This window comes from Gorilla gorilla, chromosome 3, assembly GCF_029281585.2.
Source record: "Gorilla gorilla gorilla isolate KB3781 chromosome 3, NHGRI_mGorGor1-v2.1_pri, whole genome shotgun sequence".
In the NCBI taxonomy this organism is placed as follows: domain Eukaryota; kingdom Metazoa; phylum Chordata; class Mammalia; order Primates; family Hominidae; genus Gorilla; species Gorilla gorilla.
The window spans coordinates 8175368-8197643 of NC_073227.2; the positions used below are offsets into that span (position 1 = coordinate 8175368).

Below are 22276 nucleotides of genomic sequence, written 5' to 3' on the forward strand. Positions count from 1 at the left end.
AGCGGGGTGGGGCTTCGACTCGGCTCCGCCCACCCCTCCAGGTTGTCATAGTGATGCCGTATCCACTGAGACTCCGGATCCTAACAGCTGGAAGCTAAAAACAGGCGCCATGGAGTACACAGGGAGCAAATATATCGGGGAATATGTAGATGGGAGGTAAGGGGCTCATTTGATTCACTTACTATACCTTGAATAGCTGTGACTGGAAAAAGACGGCTTTTTGCTTCTGCGAAACACCTTGTGCCAGGCACTTTCACAAACTTGCCCGAGTGATTTTTTCAAGGACTGTATCTAACAAGCAGCAAAGCTGAGATGCATTCATTCCATATATACTTATATGTGTGTGTGCATTGACTGTGTGTGTGTGCTATCTGCCAGTTTTAAACATAGGAATATTTAAAATGTCAAGATCCTTGCTCTTAGGGAGTTTATAATCCAGTTGGAGATGTATTGCCAATAAACAAATAAGTAATAAAATAATTACAGATAATGGTAAATGCTATAAAAACAAACACGAAGATTAGGGAAGAGAGACTGGCTAATCTGAATCTACACGGTCGCTTCCTTCCAGGAGGAGTTCACGATCTAGGGATTATTATAGAGGATTTTATACAAAAATCACTGTAGTGGACTAGTAGTAAAAAACAATTCAATAGTTTTTTTTTCTTTTCTTTTCCTCCTTCCTTCCTTTCTTCCTTCCTTCCTTCCTACCTTCCTCTCTTTCTTTCTCTCTCTCTCGTTTTTGTTTTATTTTCAGACAAGATCTCGCTCTGTTGCCCTGGCTGGAGTGCAGTGGCCTGTTCACTGCTTACTGCAGCCTCGACCCCCTACGCTCAAACAATCTTGCCGCCTCAGCCTCCCAAGTAGCTGAGACTACCGGTGTGCACCACTACCCCCAGCAAATTTTTCAACGCCTTTTGTAGAGACGGCGTCTTGCTATGTTGTCCAAGCTGGTCTCATACTCCTGGGCTCAAGTGATCCTCTTGCATGAGCCACCGTGCCCAGCAATTCAACAATGTTGAGTGGCTACCGAGTACCAGGCCCTGGAATTGACTCTGGGCACAATCCCTGTCTTCAGAAAGTTCATTCAAACATGATGCGACTAGTAGACATAACAGATAACTGCGATTCAGTGTGATAAGAGCTGTAGTAGAGAGAAGCAGAGGAAACACAGAGGTGGCCACTCTTTTTTGCCAACCACCCTGGATGAAGAAAGTGGAATCTCTGTTTTTATAGCTGAGGAAACCAAGGCTGGACGATATGAAGTGGTTTGCTGAACCAGTGCTAGTTGTCGGGACTGTGAAGCACTCCCACCTTGGGGCTCTGTATTCACAAGTTGGTGGAATTCCAGGGCATTTTGAGTTAATAGGAAAGAGGGATCTGTGGTCTGGACAGGGATAGGAGATAGATTCCTAGAGAGGGTGGTAGGAATGCTATGGGATGCTATCTCTCTAATCATTACATCAATTTTGCAAGGAAGATGTTATTATCTTTCCAGGTAACAAAGGTGACCCTTACAGGGCTTGAGACACTTATCCTACTCAGCAGGTAAGTGGCAGAGGTGCTTGGTGTGTACTCCCTCTCACTACTCAGTGAGATAGTTCAGGCTGACCTTGCAAATAAAGGAACAGAAGTTAAGAGAAGCAAAATGACTGGCCCACCATTATGGATACACAGCTAGGAAGTAACAGAGTCAGGATTTGAACCCAATCCTCTGTCCAAACCACATTCTTACTTTTCACAAGGCCCTGCTACAGTGAAGGTGGTAGAATTTTGGCAGATAGAGATGGGGTATTGGGCATTTCAGGCACAAAAAGTTGAGAAACTACATTAATTTTTGACGGGCTGTATATGGGTGAGAGAGAAACACACAGACAAGGTAAAAGAGGGAAGGCTTTCAACCATTTGCCTTTGGCCTTCTGTGTATTTTCATTGGGTTTTTGTGCCAAATCAGCCATTTCCATGCTTTGGCCCTAGGAATTTGGGCTTTGCTTGAGGTTGTCTGGTACCTCTGTAACCACAATAGGGATTCCCAGACCTGAACAGGGCTTCCCAATTTCCCATAACTAGCAAGAAGTCAGCAGTTTTTCACTTGTTATACTTCTTTTCATAAGTTGGACATGTGTTATTCTGTATTGATTTTGTGTTTTTAACAACAGTTAACTAGAATTCTATTTGGGGCATCTCAAATTTCAGCATGTAATGAGAGCATGAGACAGGCCTGGGCTCAAGTCTGCCATTTGCTTGTTGTACACTTAATCAACCATCCATATCTCAGTTTCCTCATCTGTAAAATGGGAAAGCAATGCACATTCAGCAGCAGTGTTTCAAGGAATATGTAATGATCATATATGGGTGTTATTTACAAATGGTAGATACTCAATCGATTTTTTTTAATTTAGGGAGGGGATATTTTCCTCTTGGAGTTTAAATGAATAGAGTAACCTCTCTATACAGTAGGAAGTTGATATTTAACGTTTGGTTTAAAAAGTTTATGTAGACTCTCCATGGCTGATAGGAACATCAAATGGTACGACTGCTTTGGAAAAGTTTGGCAGTTTCTTGAAAAGTTAAACAGCCATTCCACTTATAGGTATTTACCCCAGAAACGAAAGTGTATATCTACACAAAGACATGTATACAAGTACTCATAGCAGCCTTATTTATAATAACCAAAACTAGAAACAAACCCAAATGTCATCAACAGGGGAATGAAGAAACTAATTGTGGTATATCCATTCATTGGAATACTACTCAGCAATAAAAAGGAGTGAACTATTGGTACACAGAACAACATGAATGAATCTCAAAAAATTATGTTAAGTGAAAGAGGCCAGACAAAAAGAGTAGATACTGTATGATTCCATTTATGTAAAATTCTAGAAAATGCAAATCTATGGTGACAGAAAGTAGATCAGTAGTCACCTAGAGATGAGGATTGTGGTCAGGGGCAAGGAGGAAGTATTTCAGAAAGGCATGCAGAAACTTTTGTGGGGAGTAGATATTTTGTCTTGATTGTAATAATGTTTTCCCAGGTGATGTCAAAACATGTCAAATTGTACACTTTAAACACGTGGCCTATTGTATGTCAATTACACTTCAATAAATCTACTTTAAAAAAAACCTTTAAAGAGACATGATTTCCCTGTACCACGTGTGAATATTAAAAAAAAAAAAAGGTTAATGTAGTATCTGTCTGACCTCAATATTATGGTTTCTTTGGAGTAGTCGCACAATGGAGTTCTAGATAACTCCACTCCAAAGCACCACAAGGTAAGTGCCAGAAGAGACCTACAGACACAGGGGAGGAAGGGACGCCCATAGCATTTATGTAGTAACTAATGTGCTCTGGGTGGCTTTGCCTGCATCTTCTCTTCACAGGGACTCTTTGAGATAGATATCGTTATCCTGTTTTACAGATGGGAAAAGTAAGGCTCGGAGTAAACTTGCCCAAAGTCACCCAGTTAGCATTTGGCAGAGCAGGTATTAAAACCCAGGTCGATCAGACTGTAAAGCCCACGTGCTTCCTACAATAGAGCCCTGCTGCTGGGGCCCTTCAGAGGCCACATACAGTCGGAGCCGTCCTTAAAGGCTTCGTGGAAGAGATAGTATTTGAAATGGGCCTTGAAGGTTGGGTAGGATTTAGGTGGTTGGAGATGCAAGGTGAAGAATTCTTTTTCTAGAAGTTTCTAGGCAGAGGGAACAGCATGAGCAATAGCCCAGAGGGCACGTATGGAGTAGAGCTGGCAGTTCAGTTTGGCAGGAGAGTGGGTTGTGCCCAGAGGAGTTATGCAAAGGGAAGCTGGACAGGCGGTCTGTGCTCTGGCAAAGAAATTTCAATACCGTGCACAATTCTGGTGGTGGAGGAACCACTGATAGATCCTGGTAGGGCCAAGCATCAGGAAATAAAACTTATTTCATCTCTGTAACTCTCCTCATAATGCATATGTGTGGTAGAGACTCAGTAAATGTTGGCTGAATGAATGAATGAATGAATCATAGGTTTTGAGGGGTTTGTTTGAGACAGGGTCTCACTCTGGAGGGCTCTGGCTGGAGTGCAGTGGTGCAGTCTTGGCTCACAGCAATGTCCACCCCACCAGACTCAAGCGATCCTCCCACCTCAGCCTCCCCAGTAGCTGGGACCACAGATATGCGCCACCATGCCCAGCTAATTGATAGGTATTTGAGATCTGGAAATCATATCCTTATTATGGATTGAAGCCTTCACTATAAAGTGGTTTTTTTCTTCTTTTTAACTTACTTTGAATTTAGAAGGCAGGCTTTTCGCCTTGAATGAATTTTTTAAAATGGAAGAGAAGGAGGGAGAAAGGAAGGGAAAGAGAGAGAGAGTGAAGGAGAAAAAGAAGAAGGGAGGAGAAGGAGAGAAGGAGGGACAGAGAGGAGGGAAGCAGGAAAAGTGAAGATGGGGAGATCAGCTCAGAGCTCACTGCAGTTGTCCCAGTAGGAGGCAGCAGAACCCTGGGCCAAGGCAGAAGCAGTGAAGCCGCAGGAAAGAGAAAAATGTAGGAGAGGTTTGGGGATTTTACTGCCAGGAGTTGGCAGCTGATTGGCTCCAGTCCCGTCCAGAGATGGCTTACAGCCCCAGCCCTGGGCCCAGCTCCTGGCCTTGAACCAGAGGATTCTGATACCATTCATGGAAATAGAGAACTCTAAGGAGGTGCTGCTTAGGGGAGGAGGAGATGATTCTGTTTTAGGCGAGTTGGGGATGTCTGTGAGAGGTCTCAACAGGGATGTCCAGTTCGAGGTAAGAAAAGGGGTGGGGTCTAACCTCAGAGAAGGGTGTAGAACTTGAATATGGAGATGGTGCTTAGAAATGATAGATGTGAGCTCAAGCAAAGAGTACAGGAGGGAAGGAGAAGAGGAATTCTCCCTTCCCCCCATGTCTTGCACTAGAATAAAAGTGAAATAGTTTTCAATTTCTTGTTCTATGCCAGGCATTCTGCTATAGTTTCACAACCATCGTCTCACTCAGTTATCTCAACAACTTTGTCATCCACTCTGTTCACTGACTACTCTTTCTGTTTCCTTCATTCTTTACTCAGGAGATGTTTATGAAGCCCCTGCTTAGTGGTTCTAGGAGCTGAGGATACCAAAGTCTTCCTTTAAAGAAGCTTTTCTTAAATACCGGAGATAAGATATCTAATTACAAAACAAGATAGAAAGTGTTACGCATCCCGACAGAGGTACTAGCAAAAGCCTTAAAAAGGTCAGAGTTAGGAGAGGAGCCTTCAGCCTGTTAGGAGGAATGGAGAAGGAATGAATGAAAGCATATTTATTAAGCACTCACTATATGTCAGGCCCTTTACTAGGAAAATCGTTATATGTTACCTGTATTAATTGCAGCCATTTCACCCATAAAGAAACTGGTCAGCCCGGTGCAGTGGCTTACACCTATAATCCCAACATTTTGGGAGGCTGAGGCAGGAGGATCATTTGAGCCCAGGAGTTCTAGATCACCCTGGGCAACATAGGGAAACCCCATCTCTACAAAAAAAAAAAAAAAAATTAAATAAGCCAGGCGTGGTGGGGCACACCTGTGGTTCCAACTACTTGGGAGGCTGAGGTGGGAGGATCACTTGAGTTCAGGAGATTGAGGCTGCATTGAGCCATGATCACACCGCTGTACTCCAGCCTGGGAGACAGAACAAGATCTGGTCTTGGGAAAAAAACAAAAAACAAAACAAAGAAGCTAGTCAACTGGTCAAGCTGGTGTCCCTGCCTTGTTCTCCTGTATGAGCCTGTCTTCCTCCTGCATAGCACTTATCACACATTGTATAATTACTCAATTTTGTCGCCCACTAGACTGTGAGCCCCCGAGGACAGGGACTGCATCTGCCTTGATCACTGTTGAATCTGTGTTGTATTCAGCAAGTTGGACCATCAGCATAGTCCCTGACAAAATGTAGGTGCTCTGTAAATATCTGTTTGGAAGGAAAGAAGGAAGGGAAGGAAGGGAGGGAGGCACAAGCAAAGAGGTTTGGGAAAGTATCTGTATTAGTCTGTTCTCATGCTGCTGTAAGGACATAACCAAAGACTGGGTAATCTATAAAGGAAAGAGGCTTAATGGACTCACAGTTCCACATGGCTGGGAAGGCCTCACGATCATGGTGGAGGCAAAGGGGGAGCAAAGGCACATCTTACATGGCAGCAGGCAAGAGAGCATGTTCAGGGGAATTGCCCTTTATAAAACCATCAGATCTCATGAGACTTATTCACTATCATGAGAACAGCATGGGAAAAACCCACCCCCATGATTCAGTTACCTCCCACTGAGTCCCTCCCATGACATGTGGGGATTATGGGAGCTACAATTCCAGATGAGATTTGGGTGGGGACACAGCCAAACAATATCAATATCCACGATTTTATATATATATATATATATAATGGTGGTAAGCTTCAAACCCTTACTCCTGTCTCTAAATTTCATATTTTCCCTAATATTCCACTTGTGGCATAATAGGCAAGGATGGATTGGTCATGGGGGACAGAGAAATCACAGAACCAGCTGCCAGAAAACCTGGGCTCTAGTGTCCACAGTTTTTACTGTGTGTGGTTTTGGGCACATCTCTACACTCTCTGGGCCTACTAAGGGGGTTTATTTCAGGGAGCAGTGTGAACTCCAAGGTGAGAGTGAGCCTCTAGGTGAAGGGGAGAATGAACAGAGCAAACTCTATTCCCCTCTTTTCGTTTTTGAGCTTTTGAGGGAAACAAAACAAAAATTTTGTTTTCAGCAGAGTACTGCTGGGATGAGAAGGATGAGAATGCTGAGAACGGGGTTCCTGCTCACTCTGTTGCCTGCCAGCTCTGACCCTCCAGCTGTCACACAGGGCTCAGTGATTTCCCTGTGTCTTTACAGGATGGAGGGCAAAGCCAAGTACATCCTCCCTACCGAAACAATATATGTTGGGGAAATGAAGGATGGCATGTTTCACGGCGAAGGAACCCTGTACCTCCCCAGTGGAAGCCAATACGACGCCATTTGGGAAAACGGATTGGCCATAAAGGTGATCAGCTGGGGGGGCGGGTGCTGTGGAGGAGAGATCCTCGGGCAAGAAGAGCCTCACCCTCTGGCGCCCCATCGTCCCTGTCTGGTGCCCACCTCGTTCCATTCACTCTGCTCTTTGCTTCTCCCCCACTCCCCCAACTTTTTTTTTTTTTTTTTTTTTTTTTTAGTCTCACTCTGTCACCAGGCTGGAGTGCAGTGGCACAATCTCGGCTCACTGCAACCTCCACCTCCTGGGTTCAAGCGAGTCTCCTGCCTCAGCCTCCCGAGTAGCTGGGACTACGGGCATGCGCCACCATGCCCAGCTAATTTTTGTATTTTTAGTAGAGATTGGGTTTCACCATGTTTGCCAGGATGGTCTCAATCTCTTGACCTTGTGATCCACCCGCCTTGGCCTCCCAAAGTGCTGGGATTACAGGTGCACAAGTGCGAGCCACCACACCTGACCTTTTTTTTTTTTTTTTGAAAACGAGTCTCTGTCGCCCAGGCTGGAGCATAGTGGTGTGATCTCAGCTCACCACAACCTCTGCCTCCTGGGTTCAAGCTATTCTCTTGCCTAGGCCTCCTGAGTAGCTGGGATTACAGGTATGTGCCACCATGCCCGGCTAATTTCTCCCTGCTTCTGGATCTCCCAGGGCTCTAGAATCCTCTCCCTCTAGATCTGGAAGGATCTGTGGAGAGGCCATGATGAGTTTGCATCTGTTACACCACTTACTGCCTGGCCTTAGGCCCACGACTTCACCTCCCTGAGAGTTCTTCACCTATCAACTCAGGACAGTTAGTTGCATTAGTTATGTGTTGGTACTATAACAGGTTACCACAGATTTAGTCTGAAATCAGCACAAATGTATTATCTTACAGTTCTAGAGCTCAAAAGTGTGAAATAGGTCAGCAAGCCTGCATTCCGTCCAGAGGCTCTATGGGAAAACCTGTTTCCTTGCCTTTTCCAGCTTCTAGAGGCTGCCTGCATTCCTTGGCTCATGGCCACGCATCACTCCGACCTCTGCTTTCATCATCACGCCACCCTTCATCCCTCTGCTTTCATCGTCATCTCATCTTCTCTCACCCTGACCTTACTATTTCCCTCTCATAGGAACCTTGCAATCATATTTGGCACACCCAGATAATCCAAATAATCTTCCCACTTCAGGATCCTTCATTTAATTGCATCTGCAAAATCCCTCTTGCCATGTAAAGTAGCATACTCACAGGTTGCAGCAGACAGGGACATCTTTGGGGGACCATTATTCAGCCTACCACAATAGTACAAGGCACCTCAATATATATATGTGAACACTTTGCTAAGTTCCCAGCACACAAGAGGCACTCAATAAGTGTTAGCTCTTATTACCACCATCACTGCTACTATCATTATAACTTACCTAATCCAAGGATTCTTACCCCCTGGTATTTGTGAGTCATGAATAGAATTCAGGGAGTCACTGAAACCTCTTGATTTATATACAGAAATTTCTGTGTAAAGGGGACTAAGTTTTTCTCCAGGAAAAGCATCTATAGCTTTCATCAGTTTCACTAAGAGCATCTTGGGGCCTGACTCATGACCTAAAAAAGGTTAAGAAATGCTCCTTGTTTTATAGCTTGGAGAGTCTAAGCCCCAGGAAGGGGATGTGACTTTCCCGAGGTCACACAGTGAATTAATAGTATCATTGGAATTTCCACCCATGTTTCCTGATGCCCAGGCCAATGCAATTTCTACATCCTGAGGCTTCCTTTAGCAGTAAGGCAGCAAAGGCAGAATGTATGCGTTTGGACAAAGGGCCGTGGCTGATGGCTCTGACCTTTCCAGCTATAATAATAATAAAAGAATAATAACATTTATTGAGGGCTTACTTTGTGTCAGTGTGTCAGTCAGGGTTCTTCAGAGACACAAAACCAATAGGATATACAGAGATGTATGGAAAGAGATTTATATTAGGGATTGGCTCACAAGATTATGGAGGCTAAGAAGCTTCCCAATCTTCCCTCTGCAACCTGGAGGCCCAGGAAAGCTGTTAGTGTAGTTCCAGTCCAAACCCAAGGGCCTCAACCAGGGGGATCAATGGTGTAAGTCCCAGTCAGAGTTCAAAGGCCTGAGAACCAGGAATGCTGATGTCCAAGGGCAAGGAAGATGGATGTCCCAGCACAAGCAGAGACAGGGGATTGGCGCTTCCTCTGCCTTTTTGTTCTATCCAGGCCCTCAACGGATTGTATGGTGCCCACCCACTTTGGTGAGGGTGGAACTTCTTTGCTCAGTCCACCGATTAAAATGCGAATCCCTTCTAGAAACGCCCTCATGAACACACCCAGAAATGTTTTACCAGCTATCTGGGCATCCCTTTCACTTAACCCAGTCAAGTTGCCTCACAAAATCAACCATCACAGCCAGGCACTGTGCTAAATGCTTCACGTGTGCTATCTCATTGAATTTTCAATCAACCCTATTTTATGTACAGTATCATTAACTTAATTTTACAAATGAGGAAATGAAGGACCAGAGAGAGTGGGTCATCTGCCCAAGTTCATCTGCCAAAGTGAGTTCACCCACTTTGAGCGGCAGGGACAGGGCTCGGCACTTATACCCATTCCCTCTTGTCGTCACAACCATAGTAATTGTGATAGTTACCACTTCTTTACTGCAGCCATCAGAAAGGCCCCCACTTCCCTTGATATCTGAACCTCTTGGCCAAAAGCCTTCAGCTTCCTCAGATGCACATGTGTGCTCCTTGTCTTCCAGGGCACATATACCTTCGTAGATGGGCTGCACTATGATGAGAAGAACTGGCATTACTGCGACGGCTATGATCGGAGGTTTTACACAGAGATCCTCAATGGCTTGAAGCCTGCAGGTACCCAGGCACCCACCCTTTCCTTCATACCCAAACTGAGAGGGAAACTAAGACAGTTTCGGATAAGTGGACTGTGTCCTACTGAAGTAACTTAAAGGGGAAGAGGAACTGAGCAGGCGTAGAAGAATACAAAAGAGCCAGGTCCTGGAGCCAGGAAGGCCAGTCCTCATATCTCAGCTCCACTGTGCTAGCCAGAGGACCATGGGCAAGGGACTTTACCCACTGTGCCTCAGTTTCTCCCCTTCAAAATGGAGTCAATCAGCTGGGCGTGGTGACTCATGCCTGTAATCCCAGCACTTTGGGAGGCCAAGGCGGGTGGATCACTTGAGGTCAGGACTTCCAGACCATCCTGGCCAACATAGTGAAACCTGTCTCTACTAAAAATACAAAAATTAGCCGGGTATGGTGGCATGCCTGTAATCCCAGCTACTCAGGAGGCTGAGGCATGAGAATCGTTTGAACTCACTAGGTGGAGTTTGCAGTGAGCTGACATCACGCCACTGCACTCCAGCCTGGGCGACAGAGCGACACTCTGGTCTCAGAAAAAAAAAAAAAAATCAAAATGGGGTCAACAGCATCATCTACCTCCCAAGATTGTTGTAAATAAGATAATTCATGTCAGGTGTTTAGAACAATGCCTTGAATGCATGTGGGTGCACGGTACATGTCAGCTGTTCTTATTCGTGGTACCTACTATAACACTAAAATTATGTAAATATTTTAAAAAGAAAGAGTTAAGGACGAAAGCAGTACTGACAGAGCATGTGCTTTGTGTATCAGGTGCTGGGGGAGGCTCTCTGTAATCCCTGTCTCCCTAATGTCCAGATGACCCTGCCCAGTCAGCCTTCCTAGTCCCATGTCACTCCAGGTTGAGGCTGTGGAGTTCAGACATGGTTCCCTGTGGCAGAGCTCACACTGGCAGCCCAGTCTTCCTCTCTGAGGTCCTCTGTATCATGCTACCTCCCTGCAAAAACCGTGTTTCATCACGGAGGGCTACATTTGGACTATAAGTCTGGATTCAGAGAGTGGCACCTTAAAATTTTGAGACGTGTTCCAGGTCAGGTGAGCCTCAAGACGAAGGGAGGGGAGGGATAGCATTAGGACAAATACCTAATGTAGATGACAGGTTGATGGGTGCAGCAAACCACCATGGCACGTGTATACCTATGTAACAAACCTGCACATTCTGCACATGTACCCCAGAACTTAAAGTATAATAAAAAATAAATAAATAATAAAAAAATAAAAAAAGAAGAGTGTAGTTTTTGGCACAGCAGAGATAATATATCCAAAATGACAGATGGGGAAACAACTCTGTATACTATAAAAACAATCCCAACTTAGCTTGTGAGAGACCATGAGCTGTGGTTGACAGAGCATGGAGCCAGAAATTGTGGGTTTGAGTCCTAGCATTCTCTGTCTATAGCTGGATGAGCCTGCACAAGTCAACCTCCGTCAGGGCAGAAGCCTCCAGGAAGCACCCAGGCACTGGAGTCAGGCAGACCTGAGCTCAAACCCCCATCTCCTTCCCTTCCCAGCTTCATGACCTTGGGTCAGTTAGTTGACCGGGTGAGCCGCCTTCTCTCCCTTTGCCCTCCTGACACTTACTCTGCTATTTTCCTCCTATCCCCAGGCTTCTTTGCCACTGCCTCCTCAACATCCCCCCACCCCCAGTTATTCACGTTGAGGTTCCCGGGGCTCTCTGGCTTAGGCATTTTCTGTTTTCATTCTATATGCTCTTCCTGAACAAGTTGATACACTTCTAAGCCTTCAACTACCATCGGCTTCTAAACTGAAATCAGAATCCCTGAGCCTAAGATCCCTGCATCAAGCTTCCCTGACACCTGTATTGGTCGTTCTCAACTTGTTTGCACTGAATTCATTGTCACCCCCACCGTGATGGCTGCCTCACTGAATGTCATGCCCATCCACCTAGGTAAGCCTAATCCTCCCTTCCCCTGCCCCCTAAGTGCAATGGTCCTATGGATTTTACCTCTGAAATATAGACTTTATTTGTTTATTCAACAAATATTTATTGAGCACTTCCATGTGCCAGGCAGCATTCTCTTCATACTCTTTGCCACTGCACTGTTCCAGCCCTCCATCATCTTTCCCCTTGATGACCTGAGTCCAGAGATCCCCACTTGGCCCCCTTGAGGTCATTCTCCATTCTGCAGTCACTTCCATCTTTTTTTTTTTGAGACAGAGTCTTGCTCTGTTGCCCAGGCTGGAGTGCAGTGGTATGATCATAGCTCACTGTAACTTTGAACTCCTGGGCTCAAGCGATCCTCCTGCCAAGTGATCTGGCCTCCTAAGTAGCTGGAACTGCAGGAATGTGCCACCATTCCTGGTTAATTTTTTTTTTTTTAAGTTTCTTGTAGAGATGGGTCTTGCCATGGTGCCCAGGCTCATCTAGAACTCCTGGCCTTAAGCAACCTTCCCTCCTTAACTTGGGATTACAGGCGTGAGCCACCATGCCCGGCCGCTTACATCTTTTAAAGTGTGAATCTGATTGCCTCCCTCCCGCCCCGCCCCTTGAGTGCTCCCTATACCCTCAAGATAAGGTTTCAAATTCTCAGAAACAGTGACATTCTCTGGCTCCTGCTCATGTCCCAGCCTCATCCTAGGCTACCCACCCTTCTCGGTTTTTCTCTCTCCCTTCTTGCCATGCTTGCTTTCTCTCTATTTCTCAAAGAGACCACACTTTTTCCTGCCATTCTCTCTGCCTGGAATACTTTAACCCTCTTACTTCACCCAAATAACTCCTTCCCGTCCTTCAGGTCTCAGCTCAACGTCCTGAAGCTGGGAGCCCCTTCCCTGAATTCCCACACTAGGTAAGGTCTCCCTGTGGCATATCACAGCAGCCATGACCTCCTCCCAGGGCTTGGATCGTGAGTGTTCATCTCGTCTTCCCAAGCTGTGAGCAACATGAGGGCAGGGCCCTAGCACATTGTCTGGCATACAGTGGGTACTCGTTAAAGAGTTATTGTCAAACAGGGATAATGATATTGACATCACAGTGCAGGGTGAAGTATGTGCTTAGGGGAGTTAAGGCAATGACATTAAGAAATATTTCCTAAGCTCCTACTGTATGTCAGACACTGGCTGGACCCAGGGAGACCAGAGTTAAGAGGACATCATCTCTCCCTTCAAAGAGCTGCCAGTCTAGCTGCAGCTTGAGAACCTTGCAAATCACTCCTCCCGGATTAGTTATGATGGGAGGCCTGGACTTTGCCATGGGCTCTTCACCCCAATTAAGGCTGTAGGCAAAAAGCCCTCAGCCTTAAGCCTTAGCTCTCACACAATGGCTGGTTTTGCTAAAGCTAAGCCTCTGCCAGTCTTGTGGTGGCTTTTCCCGAACCTGCCTGGCTCTCCCCGAACCTGCCTGGCTCTCCCCTACTTCTCCTGTGACCCTCAGAAGAGCAGCTTGATTCTAAGTAGCTACTTCCTTCCCTTGTCACTCCACACTTTGCTCTCGGGGCTGGCATTGTTAGGGCAACTCGTCCTGCCTGTAAGGCAGGGTGAGGGTTAAAAGTGCCCCGTGACCTCTTGGAGCATCTGTGAGATGGGCATTGGCATGAGGCTTTGGTGAGAGAATGGCTGTAAAGTGCTTGACATGGAGTAAGTTCTCGGTAGTCATTAGCCAGTACATATGGGGTTAGGTTTAGGATCAGGTCAGTGTCAGGGTTACGGTTAGGCATGTCATTAAGCAACACAAGAGTTCCTACTGTGTGCAAGACTCTGGGTTGTGGGCGTGGTGCTGTGTGCTCAGTGGGCATCCAGCTCTCAGTCTAGAGAACAAGGAACTATAGCAACTATAGTTAGAAGGAACCTGAGAAGTTATTTATTCCAACCTCTCCCTTTACTTGAGCCATGGCGTTTCAAGATACACATACCTAGCGTGCATGACCTAAAAGGTGCACTCAATCTTCTTTCTCTCCCAGAGATCTCAGTGTCCCTGGTCCTGTGGCTGCACCTAGGCTGTCTCCTCTCCTGATGTTGGCACCTGAACATACAGGTTCCAGAGCTGGACTGCCTCCTAGCTGGATAACCTTGGGAAAGTTACTTTAACTTCTCTGAGCCTCAGTTTTCTTATCTGTAAAATGGAGCCACAGAGTTGCTCTCAGGATTAAATAAAAGAGGAGCACAATGCCTGGCACATAATAAACATTCAATGAGTGGCAGCCACCGTGGTAATTTTGGCAAGAGTCAAAGTTCTCCACCACCTGCCCCTTGTCCACCTGATCCATTTCTTTTCTGCTGTTCTCCTTCATACGTGCTCTGCTCTACAAGGTTTCCAGAGTGGGGCTTAAGGATCCATGCCTCTGGCCTCTGCCCACGCTTTGAATGCCACCCCTCTTCTGGATCTGATGCTCTCCTATCCATTTGCCAACTCTGACTTACTCTCAGCGTCTGTCTAACTTCAGAACCTGTGCCCTTTGTCATGGTATCCGAAGAAATGGAGGAGGATGGGGTCAAAGGAAGAAGAAGACAGAGGGTCTCGTTCCCAAGACCCTGTTCCCAAGAGCCATGTTCAGAAAGTTCCTTTGGGGCACTGTTTCTGCTGGGTTTGCTTCTTGCCCTGAGTAGGGGGTATTTAGTTCAACAGGGGAGCCAGATAGTCACATGAGCCACCAGCCACAAGTGGACCTTATGGGAACACTGGGTTTGGATTTGACCTTGATGGTGAACTAATTGCCCATTATGTTCTTTCAAGGTATGGCTCAACTCACCAATATGGACCCACCTAGAAAAATCCCCAGGGGCTATTACGATTGTGCAGATGGCTTCTATAACCCAGTCACGAGGGTAGTCAAGGGCTATAGGAACCGCTTTCTAAGAAACACAGGTAGGTTTCTTCCGACACTGCAGCACGTTTTCTCTTCACCCACATATAAGTATGTGCATCTGTATGTACAAATGTATGCACACACTTGACAAGAAAGAAGCTTTTGCTGATAGAAGATGAAAGTTGATTACCTGGATGTTTTATTTTTTGGACTTCTCGTGGCTGGCAAATCTGTACATAGTCCTAGAGTGAGGTAAAAGGACATTCGTGGTCTAGCTGTGACGGCACATAAATGTCGCACTGAAAGGATTAAGGTACTTATTTTTGTATGCATTCCTTCGATTTTAATGGGCACTTAATATATGCTAGACACTGTGCTTGGTGTTGGGGGAAAAGCAGAGCAAAGCTGGACACAGCCCCCCTTCCTTGTGGAGCTTGCATTCTAAAAGTGGCAGAGAAGTACTATAAACAGTTAATTGTATCATGGAACAGACACAATGAAGGGAAAAACATGGTCCTGTGGGAAGGGAAAGTAGGGGCCCCAGAGAGGTGGGACGGATGCTGTGGGAGCACAAATAAGGGCTATCAAATCCCGAAGCGGTTAGTCAGAGAAGGTTTCAAGGAGGAAATGACTTCTAAGCTGAGACCTGAAGAATAACTGGGAGTTGACCACAAGGCCTGGGGAGAGGGTTTCCCAGTGAGAGGAAATGGCACAGGCAATGGCCTAGAGGGGAGTGATCCCTTGAGGTCCAAGAAGGTTGGTTCATCCTTTAGCCAGGGGAGTAGGTACCTTGGAGGATCCAGAACCTCAGTTTGGTGAGTCAACACAAGGCTGATCAGACGAAGAAGAACCCATTTACAGTGACCACACTCACAGGAGATCAATACACAAATAATAGAACATTTTCCTTTAATGCAGTGATTCCTAAACTTATCCTTTTCTGAAGTCACACTCCCACTAGGAATATCAAAAGATATGGACCCTCTTGCCGGAAAAATGTCCATGCATGCACACACACACACGCGTGCGCCCACACGTGCACATGCATACACACACACACACATTTTGCAGATAGTCTTAAGGGGTGGATGGTCCCTCTAAAGACCTAGGTCAAGAAACCTTGCTCTATAATGAGAAAGAAACTGCCAGGTAGACCAGAACATCTGTGCTGGTGAATGAGAGCATCCTCTCCCTATAGGGAAATTTACTCAGTAAGTCGGTGATGACCAGAAAGGTGCCTCATGGGGCTAGAGTAAGAGCAAGGAGAGGCCGGGCACGGTGGCTCACACCTGTAATCCCAGCACTTTGGGAGGCCGAGGCGGGCGGATCATGAGGTCAGGAGATCGAGACCATCCTGGCTAACACGGTGAAACCCCGTCTCTACTAAAAATACAAAAAATTAGCCAGGTGTGGTGGCGGGCGCCTGTAGTCCCACCTACTGGGGAGGCTGAGACAGGAGAATGGCGTGAACCCGGGAGGCGGAGCTTGCAGTGAGCCGAGATCGCGCCACTGCACTCCAGCCTGGGCGACAGAGCGAGACTCTGTCTCAAAAAAAAAAAAAAAAAAGAAAAGAAAAGAGCAAGGAGAATTGTCAGTTGATCCTATGACTGGAATCCTGCAGCTAAGATGCCCCTAACCCACTGGATGCTACTGGAGGAACATGGCAAATGCTCACACTCCAAGTCCCCCAGCTCACACTTCTTCAATGACTTCCCTTTTCCATTTGCACAATGCACTACTATGTAGCACGCTAACTCTGCTGGGTGCTAATAGGTTTACCATGAAGTTTCTTGGTCAAATAAAATAAGGAGATGTTGCCCTAAACAATGCTAACCAGGCTTATTTACTGCAGAACTTCTCAGGGCCTTTAATATGCTAATAAACTTTGTACTTTTCCTTCATGGCACTTATTTCAACATAATTAAATGTAATTATTTGCTTAATATCTGTCTCTCCCACTGGACTGTAGGATCCGTGTGAGAAGGAACTCTGCATTATCTTGTATCACTAAGAGTTCAGTTAGAAAAATGGAAAGAGGCAGGACGCCGTGGCTCATGCCTGTAATCCCAGCACTTTGGGATGCCAAGACAGGCAGATCACAAGGTCAGGAGTTCGAGACTGCCTGGCCAACATAGTGAAACCCCGTCTCTACTAAAAATACAAAAAATTAGCTGGGCGTGGTGGTGGGTGCCTGTAATCCCAGCTACTCAGGAGGCTGAGACAGGAGAATCACTTGAACCTGGGAGGCGGAGGTTGTAGTGAGCCAAGATAGCACCACTCCACTCCAGCCCGGGTGATAGTGTGATTCTCCATCTCAAAAAATAAAAAGAAAAATGGAAAGAATTTAATATCAGGAAATTGGTGGCTACCAGGGAACTAGAAAAGCAAAGGAAGACATTGAGGTAACAGAGAAAGTAACTGCAGGATGCAGGCACCCCCTCAAGGACTGGGGACAATAGTAAGAGATTAGGTTGTGAGAACCTAGAAGGTCAACAGAGGGACCCCCCAGGACCTGCAACCCAGACACCTGAGCAGAGACCAGATGGGGCTGGCTCCTGGGAGCTCAGATCAGGGCTTCTGCAGAGCTGGGACCCAGACCTCTGGCGGGGGAGCACTGCCCAGTGGAGCCTCTGAAGAGAGAGATGAAGCTGATTCTAGGAGTGTGGAAAAAACTGGAAACTGGAAGTGAAATGACACTGCTGAGATGACATTGGCATGAACAACAAAGACAACAGAAAGGAGTGTATCTTTGTCTGCCTGACAGCCCCTAACAAGGAGCCGGCTGGCAAAACTAATGTAATTCAGACAGTTCCAGTCCCACCATTGCCAAGTTAAGTATGGAAGGCTCAGTTTGGAGCTGAGAGTCAGTAGCTTCTCTTTTTTCATTTTGAGATGGAGTTTCACTCTTGTTGCCCAGTCGGGAGTACAATGACACGATCTTGGCTCCCTGCAACCTCTGCCTCCCAGGTTCAAGTGATTCTCCTGCCTCAGCCTCCCAAGTAGCTGGGATTACAGGCACCCGCCACCATGCCCAGCTAATTTTTGTATTTTTAGCAGAGGCAGGGTTTTGCCATGTTGGCCAGGCTGGTCTTGAACTACTGACCTCAGGTGATCCATCCACCTCGGCCTCCGAAAGTGCTGGAATTACCTGACACTGCACCTAGCCAGGTGTCAATAGCTTCTCACTGGCCCAGCCACCCCTTTTGTTGCTCAGCATCCACACACATTCTTCTACAGATATTAAGTCTTCTGTACTACATTAATAAATGTATATTTTTTGTATAACAAGTTTCAATGCATCCTTCATATTAACACAAGGCCCTCTCCCCTTCTCCCACAGAGGGGAGATAGGAAGCCCCAACAGACACTGCACCCATCTTTTGAGTGAGGTTATTCCTTGGCAGTTCTGCCTGAAGAGTTTATAACCTACAAGCTCCTGCCAATAATCCTTCTATAAAATAACAAGGATAAAAGAGGAAACAAAAGAAAAAATTAGTTAATAAAAACAAATATGCTAGCCAGGCATGGTGGCTTGTGCCTGTAACCTCAGCTACTTGGGAAGCTGAGGCAGGAGGATCTCTTGAGCCCAGGAGTTTGAGGGCAACCTGGGCAACACAGCAAGACCTTATCTCTTAAAACAAAACAGACCGAGTGCAGTTGCTAACACCTGTAAACCTAGCACTTTAGGAGGCTAAGGCAGGCGGATCACCTGAGGTCAGGATTTCAAGACCAGCCTAGCCAACATGGTGAAACCCCATCTCTACTAAAAATACAAAAATTAGCTGGGCATGGTGATGCATGCCTGTAATCCCAGCTACTCAGGAGGGTGAGGCAGGAGAATTGCTTGAACCCAGGAGGCAGAGGTTGTGGTGAGCCGAGATCCGCCACTGCACTCCAGCCTGGGTGATACAGCGAGACCCCCTCTCAAAACAAAACAAAACAAAATGTGCATATAGATTAATAAATAGAAAGATAGATGACATAGATACAGATAGACATACACATACAAACAAGGAGAAAAAACTGTATCACTACTATAGTTCTCTTTCTGTAACTGGTCACAATGCTGTAGTTAATATTCATAAATTCCTTCTTACATTATTCATCCCAGGTTCCGTTTGCCTTGAGCTCACCCTTCCATTGTTCTGGCTTTTTACCAGTAGGGTGATCAAAACCTTCATTCCTGAAGGGTCCAAACCCTTAGTGGTCCTGCCTTTGTTGGTTATTTAGTTGGTTGGGTCAGTTTTTTATGAACGTTTACTGTGGTCAGTGGAAGTACCAAGAGGTGTCCTGGAGAACTGCTGGGTTCCATACAGCATTCCCTTTCTCCTAATGGATGGCAGCATTATCTTCTATATCCAGCCTTCTCTCAGGAGCCAGGAGAAACTGGTGGTAACACAGATCATAACAGCATAGAGTTGCTCCCAGAGAACTCAGTAGGGATTACTTTACCCTGGAGGCCAGCAAGCCAGGGAGGTTACCTGGAAAAAGAAAGATCTACTCGGTAACCTAAAAAAGAACAGACAAATGCAGCAGGGTTGGTAAGAGTGTTAAAGGCAGAGGGGACAGCATGTGCAAAAGGATTACAGTTGGGAGAAGACACGTCATAAATAGGGAGTTCCAATTAATTCAGGAGCATGAGCTAACAGTATGAAAGGAGACAAAGGGGAAGAGACGAAGCCCAAGAGGTGGGGGGGTGAGGACAAAGGTTATGGTTGTCTTTCACCCTAAGGCAGTGGGGAGCAAGGGAAGGCTTTAGGCAGGTAACATAGTAACTCATTTGTTCTTTAAAAAGACTTCTTTGATTAAATATAGAGAAGAGGCCAAAGGAGGTCAGATTAGGTAGGAGATACTTCTGGAAAGATGATGCGAGAGAGAAGCATGTGAAGGACATGGGCTCAGGGTGATGGGATAGGTGATCTGGGATCCTGGTCCTGGCCTAACCCTAACCCGAACCCTAACCCCTAACCCTAACCCTAACCCTAACCCTAACCCTAACCCTATTGCCTTGGTTTTCTTCTAGGGTTTTTATGGTTTTGGGTTTTACATTTAAGTCTTTAACCCATCTTGACATAATTTTTGCATAAGGTGTGAGAAAGAGGTCTAGTTTCTGTTTTCTGCATATGGCTAGCCAGTTTTCCCAGCACCATTTATTAAATAGGGAATCCTTTCCCCATTGCTTGTTTTTGTCAGGTTTGTCAAAGATCAGATGGTTGTAGATGTGTGGTGTTATTCCTGAGGCCTCTGTTCTGTTCCATTGTTCTATATTTCTGTTTTGGTACCAGTACCATGCTGTTTTGGTTACTGTAGCCTTGTAGTATAGTCTGAAGTCAGGTAGCGTGATGCCTCCAGCTTTGTTCTTTTGGCCTAGGGTACTCTTGGCTATACGGGCTCTTTTTTTGGTTCTATATGAAATTTAAAGTAGTTTTTTCTAATTCTTTGAAGACAGTCACTGGAAGTTTGATGTGAATAGCATTTAATCTATAAATTAGTTTGGGCAGTATAGCCATTTTCACTATATTGATTCTTCCTATCCATGAGTATGAAATGGTTTTCCATTGTTTTGTGTCCTCTCTTATTTCCTTGAGCAGTGGTTTGTAGTTCTCCTTGAAGACGTCCTTCACACCCCTTGTAAGTTGTATTCCTAGGTACTTCATTTTCTTTGTAGCAATTGTGAATGGGAGTTCACTCATGACTTTGCTCTCTGTCTATTGTTGCTGTATATGAATGCTTGTGATTTTTGCACATCGATTTTGTATCCTGAGACTTTGCTGAAGTTGCTTATCAGCTTAAGGAGTTTTTGGGCTGAGACGATGGGGTTTTCTAAATATAAAATCATGTCATCTGCAAACAGAGATAATTTGACTTCCTCTCTTCCTATTTGAATATGTTTTATTTCTTTCTCTGATTGCCCTTGCCAGAACTTCCAGTACTATGTTAAATAGGAGTGGTGAGAGAAGGCATCCTCGTCTTGTGCCAGTTTTTAAAGGGAATGCTTCCAGCTTTTGTCCATTCAGTATGATATTGGCTGTGGATTTGTCATAGATAGCTCTTATTATTTTGAGATACGTTCCATCAATACCTAGTTTATGGAGAGTTTTTAGCATGAAGGGATGTTGAATAATGTTGAGTAACTGAACACCAACATGGCTTCATCTCCAACAGTGAAATTGCTCATATGAAGGTCACCAGTAAGCTCAAAAGGTCCCATCTGCCTTCATTATTTGACCTCTCGGCAACTTTTAAAGTATCAGATCATGCTCTATGATCAAGACATTTTCCTTTCTCACTTCTTGATGACACCACATAAAACTAGTTTTCCTCCTTCTTCACAAACAAACTTTTTGGGTTTCTTTTTTTGTTTGAGACAGGGTCTCACCCTGTCACCCAGAAAATACATCCAAAATGATAGACTTGAATAGGAATAGTAATTAAAAGTCCAAGACTTCAGATCTGTCCGTAGACTCAAGCCTGGCATAGGTCACTTGCTAGCTGGGAGTCTAGGCAAGACGTTTTATCTTTCTAATTCTGTTTCCTCATGAGCAAAATGTGGGCACTATAGTTATCAGTTGGTAAGGATTAAATGAGCTGGTACGGTCATAGCTTAGTCACATCACACAGTTCTCAGAATATTTTATTTTAGTTTAATGAATACGGGTCCTTAGTGTACAAAGATAAATTTATAGATAAATAAATTTTCTAACTACAACTTCTCACCATCATATAGAGTTTTTAACCTCCATGAGGAATATGAGTTCAACATCTCTGTAACTCTTAATATAAAATATTGAACTGATGATACGGTTTGACTCTGTTTCCCAACCCAAATCTCATATAGAATTTTAATCCCCACCCTAACCCTAACAGTCATAACCCTATGCTATGTCTAACCTAACTGAAAATGATTAGAGCCTAACAGTTGACTGAATAAATGATGATTGATCCTAAAGGAATTAAGTAAATAATTCATTAGAGAATTATTAAAGAATTAAGAATTAATATTCCACAAATACTCACTGTGTCTCAGTGGTGCTCCTTGATGCTCCTAGGCTTTGGCTAACCACCCCCGCTTAACCTTCGCAACCACCCCATGGAAGGTCCTAGTACCATCTCCATTTTACAGGTGAGACGTTTGAGAACCTGCCTAGGGTCACACACCTGGGCAGTATCAGGCCTAAATATGAGCAGGCACAGGTGGTCTCAGAAGAGACGCTGATGTCATAACAGTACAAGGAAAAGAAGGAGCAGAAGTGAGCATGGTGTGATGGCCAAACATGCCATGGGCTGACCCCGCGTGGATCCAGCCCCACAGCTGGCCAGGATACACTTTTCCTGTCCTTACATGAAGTTTTCACTTCATCATAGGAAGAGCACAGAGCGCAGGGAGAGTGTTCAAACAGCACTGGTACGTACTAGGAACTAAAGACGTTGGCTATCACTGACTCACTGAAAAGCAATCAGACAAAATACTAGAAATAAACCACAGGGACAGCTGGCTTTCTCTTTAGGTGTCAGGCCTGCATGTGTTTCCTTCGAAGTCTGTCCCCTCATTCTGCAAAACAGACATGAACTCAGGTGATGAGTCAGGGTGCAGGAGCAGTGTGGGGTCAGAG

General features: G+C 45.4%; 1 protein-coding gene across 2 annotated transcripts; it reads left to right on the forward strand.

Annotated features, from left to right (window-relative positions):
* Positions 1-3: 3 nt before the first annotated feature.
* Positions 4-14979, forward strand: LOC134756371 (MORN repeat-containing protein 5-like). Of its 2 annotated transcripts, XM_063705150.1 has the most exons (5): positions 23-156; positions 5824-5923; positions 6881-7028; positions 9762-9873; positions 14591-14979. In XM_063705150.1, the coding sequence occupies exons 1-5, from the start codon at positions 150-152 to the stop codon at positions 14809-14811; spliced, it is 588 nt and encodes a 195-aa protein (XP_063561220.1). In that variant the 5' UTR covers positions 23-149; the 3' UTR covers positions 14812-14979. The 2 variants fall into 2 exon arrangements, with proteins under 2 accessions (XP_063561221.1, XP_063561220.1); XM_063705151.1 differs by lacking the exon at positions 5824-5923 and having other exon boundaries at positions 4-156.
* Positions 14980-22276: the final 7297 nt, after the last annotated feature.

Coding starts and splice junctions, on each gene's coding strand:
- LOC134756371 (XM_063705150.1), top strand. Junction 7,029..9,761: donor AAAACGGATTGGCCATAAAG/GTGATCAGCTGG, acceptor CTTGTCTTCCAG/GGCACATATACCTTCGTAGA. Junction 9,874..14,590: donor CAATGGCTTGAAGCCTGCAG/GTACCCAGGCAC, acceptor TGTTCTTTCAAG/GTATGGCTCAACTCACCAAT.